Below are 3,261 nucleotides of genomic sequence, written 5' to 3'. Positions count from 1 at the left end.
AAGCATGGCAAGAAAAATAATTCAGCTATCTTGAGAAAACCTAATATTTTATAAAAATTAAGCAAAAATATATAATTGAGGCTTTTTAACTTTTTTCTAATTTATCTTGCTTAATATCTAATACCAGTGCAACTTTAATGTTAAAATGATTGTGCACACTGTATTTAACTATACAGCATAGACACAAAAATGTCAAAAAACAAAATAGCACTTTCCCTTATAAATCATTTAGGAACTATGCATTCTAAAAATGTATGGGAAAGTAGAACTGCTGAAATATGTTAATAATTTGACTTTGAAGAAGCACAGGAAAAGGAAATGAAGATGTAGGAATAGTCATAGATCCTAGAGATTGCAAAGAAAAAGTGAACTCATCACCCAAAGTCTCCCATTTCTGGAAAATATTTATATGTTAGAATCATTCAGAGATTTTTTAAAAAACTAGCATCTATGGAAGTTCCCTGTTATGGTTTGGACTCTCAGAAGATTTAAGGAGCTTCATTTGTTAATGGTTTCCGTCTCTTTTCGAATATGATTTTTGCATCAAATAATTCTCTTTCCCTGTATCCTAGAGATGGCCCTTTTAGATACTTTGCTTCTGCTGTCTTGTAATCTAATCCATCAACAGCAGAAATTGAACAAATGATTGCTTCCGGCAGAAGAACTTCCAGGATAAATTTAATTTTATCATCTCTTATCAGAGTCAGCATTTTTTCATCTATTTGTTTGTAGATTTCTTGTAAATATTTCACCACCTCATCCAACTGATCTTCATCCTCAAAGTATGTTTCAATACAGGGTGTGAACCTATTTGCATTCAAAAATGATTTCAGCCATCTGGACCCTTTCGTGCCTTTTAAAATGGCTAAAAGATGGCTCTCTGTTCCCTTTGTATTCACAATGAAGTCCACTAGGTTCTTGTTGGCTCGGTCCCGAGCAGACTTCATTCGGTCTGGAAGAATTTTCTGGAAGGACATTTTCTTGGTCTGGGAAGTCACAACCATTGATTCCACAGGATTTTCATTTTGCAGCTTTGGAAATAAGTTCCTGAAGGTATCCTGTTTGATTACTTTCCTAAGTGGATAACTAATGTCAGCAGCATAATACTCAAGGAAAGAGCCTGCAAAAGAACCACAACCTATTCTAACTCTGTAGTCACAAATCAGCGAGATGCACCAGTCAATACTTTCACTGTAGTCCTCCCTGGCTTTATCTACTAGTGCTTGTTTCTCTTTACAGTCAAATTTCTTTAATCTTCTAAAAGGCACTCTAATGCCTCTCTTTTCAGGATTCATATTTGTCTCAACAAAAAGCACACTTGCTTTTCTCTCTTTTCGCCTGATGCTTTTTACCACTGCTGGCCAAAATGGATATTTTTGATATTTAAACCAGACTATCATTCCTGTTTCAAATGAACGTGGCTCATAATGAAAAATGAAACGTGGAAGTTCTTCATCTTCCTCATTGTCATCTAATATGGAAGGATCAACAGAATTTAGATGAACTGACTTGTCAGAAGCTTGAAGTTCTTCCCCAAGTTCCTCAAAATCCAGTCTCTGAAGATTTCTTTCATTATTCACAAGGAGTGAATAATCCATGGCATGGTTAGAGGCACTAAAGGAAACCTGGTGTTCCCATGAAGAAGGCCTAGGGGATGCCACAACACCCATCTCTGATTCCACAGTAGGTTGATTCTGGCTGGTATCTGAGCATGGATTGGAGGGGCCCTCTCCAGGATCTTCACTATTCTCTGAGAAGGTAGAGCATTCAGAGGAAATAGCCGGGGCCTCTGGGCAGATGTCCTGTGCCTCCTCTTTCAAAGCTTTGGGCACAGTGAAGCTATCTGATAGTAAAGTTGGAGTGAACTTTTCATCTTTAACATATACATCCTCCTCTTTAATTGTGGAATGCAAAGGCATAATTGTTGAGATGTCAATCTTTTTCTTGCTCTCCTTTTCATCCTCATCTTCTGAAAGTGAAGGGAAAGTGTGGTGCCAGCTGAAGTTTTGTGATGACTTTGTTTCCATTTCACTTGGAATAGTATCAATGACTGCATGCACCCGTGATTTATCATTATACAGGGAATCATCACTCTCTGAAGATACTAACAGGGATTTTGAATTTTCATTTTCCTCAAGACACTTTGGTAAGTCTCCTTCGTGCTTCCGATACATTTTACGAGGGGGTGAATCAGAAAGCTTTTGTGGTACATTTTGAGACAGTGTCGTGGTCTCTCCCTCATCTGAACTGCTTGCTTGAATCAAATTTGTTCTCTCATTCAGAATATCCAGTGCCATTTTTAGCGACCTTGCATAGGCTGTTTCCTCTCTAGGTGGGTCACTGGCCTCTGACTGTGCTGCTAGTGAGGAGGCAATAGCTTCAACTTGAGATTTACTGAGGATCTTTGCTTCTGTGCTTTCCACTTTAATTGTTTCATCTAGTGAGAGTATCTGAACTTCTAGGGAAAATGTCTTTTTTCTCTTACTGTTTGATGAAGCCTCAGATCTGGACAAAACTTTTGCTGGCCACAGTTGGCCTTGCCAATTACATAAGACATACTTGGCATCCATTATGATTTAGATTTGTGTGCCAAGAGTTTACTAGCAGAGATTGAGGTGTCTGGCTATTCTTGTCACTGCTAAGGAAGTTCCTACCACAAACAATACTTTTAGCAATGCCCCTGTTAAAACTACAAAGAATTACAAAGGGTTTACAGCTTGTGTGGCCTGTTCTCCTCCAGCTGAATTTCCCAAGGATGCTTGAACACGTTGTTTGAATGGGACGATATGGAAGATACTGAAATAATGAAAAGGAAGAGAAGAGAAGTATCAGCAAATAAAATTATTTTGCCAAAGTTGGTGAGCAACTGCAAATAGAGCAGAGACAGAAGAAAGGACAATGCTCAGTGGGGCATCAGACGGAGAAGAAAGATGCAGAATAATATAAGGTGCGGGATGAGAATTGGAAAAGTGTTTTTATAATATCCCAAACTAAAGAACTTACCCTCATTATTGCACATGATTATTAAAGAGTGACTGTATGTGCATGATGGCAGAGATGGTGTGTCAGGAACTCTATGTTATTAGATATTTTCTGACTTCTGTGCCCCTAATGTTATACCTGGGGCAGCAGGACTCTGAACTTAGCGTGCAACAGAATCATCTGGAGGATTGTTAAAACTAGATTTTGATGCCCTATCCTGAGAATTTTATTCAGAAGGTCTAGACAGAATCCAATGTTTTGCACTTCTAATAAGTTATC

The 3,261-nt window shown here is 38.2% G+C and overlaps 1 protein-coding gene across 1 annotated transcript; it reads right to left on the bottom strand.

The window, feature by feature from the left end:
• Positions 1–488: 488 nt before the first annotated feature.
• Positions 489–2,570, bottom strand: PWWP3B (PWWP domain containing 3B). Its single transcript, XM_065900232.1, has one exon. It carries the CDS (start codon positions 2,568–2,570, stop codon positions 489–491), a length of 2,082 nt encoding a protein of 693 aa, XP_065756304.1.
• Positions 2,571–3,261: the final 691 nt, after the last annotated feature.

Source organism: Phocoena phocoena, chromosome X (assembly GCF_963924675.1).
Source record: "Phocoena phocoena chromosome X, mPhoPho1.1, whole genome shotgun sequence".
In the NCBI taxonomy this organism is placed as follows: Eukaryota; Metazoa; Chordata; class Mammalia; order Artiodactyla; family Phocoenidae; genus Phocoena; species Phocoena phocoena.
Note: the sequence above shows the minus strand (reverse complement) of the source record. Positions and strands in the feature narration are given on the sequence as shown.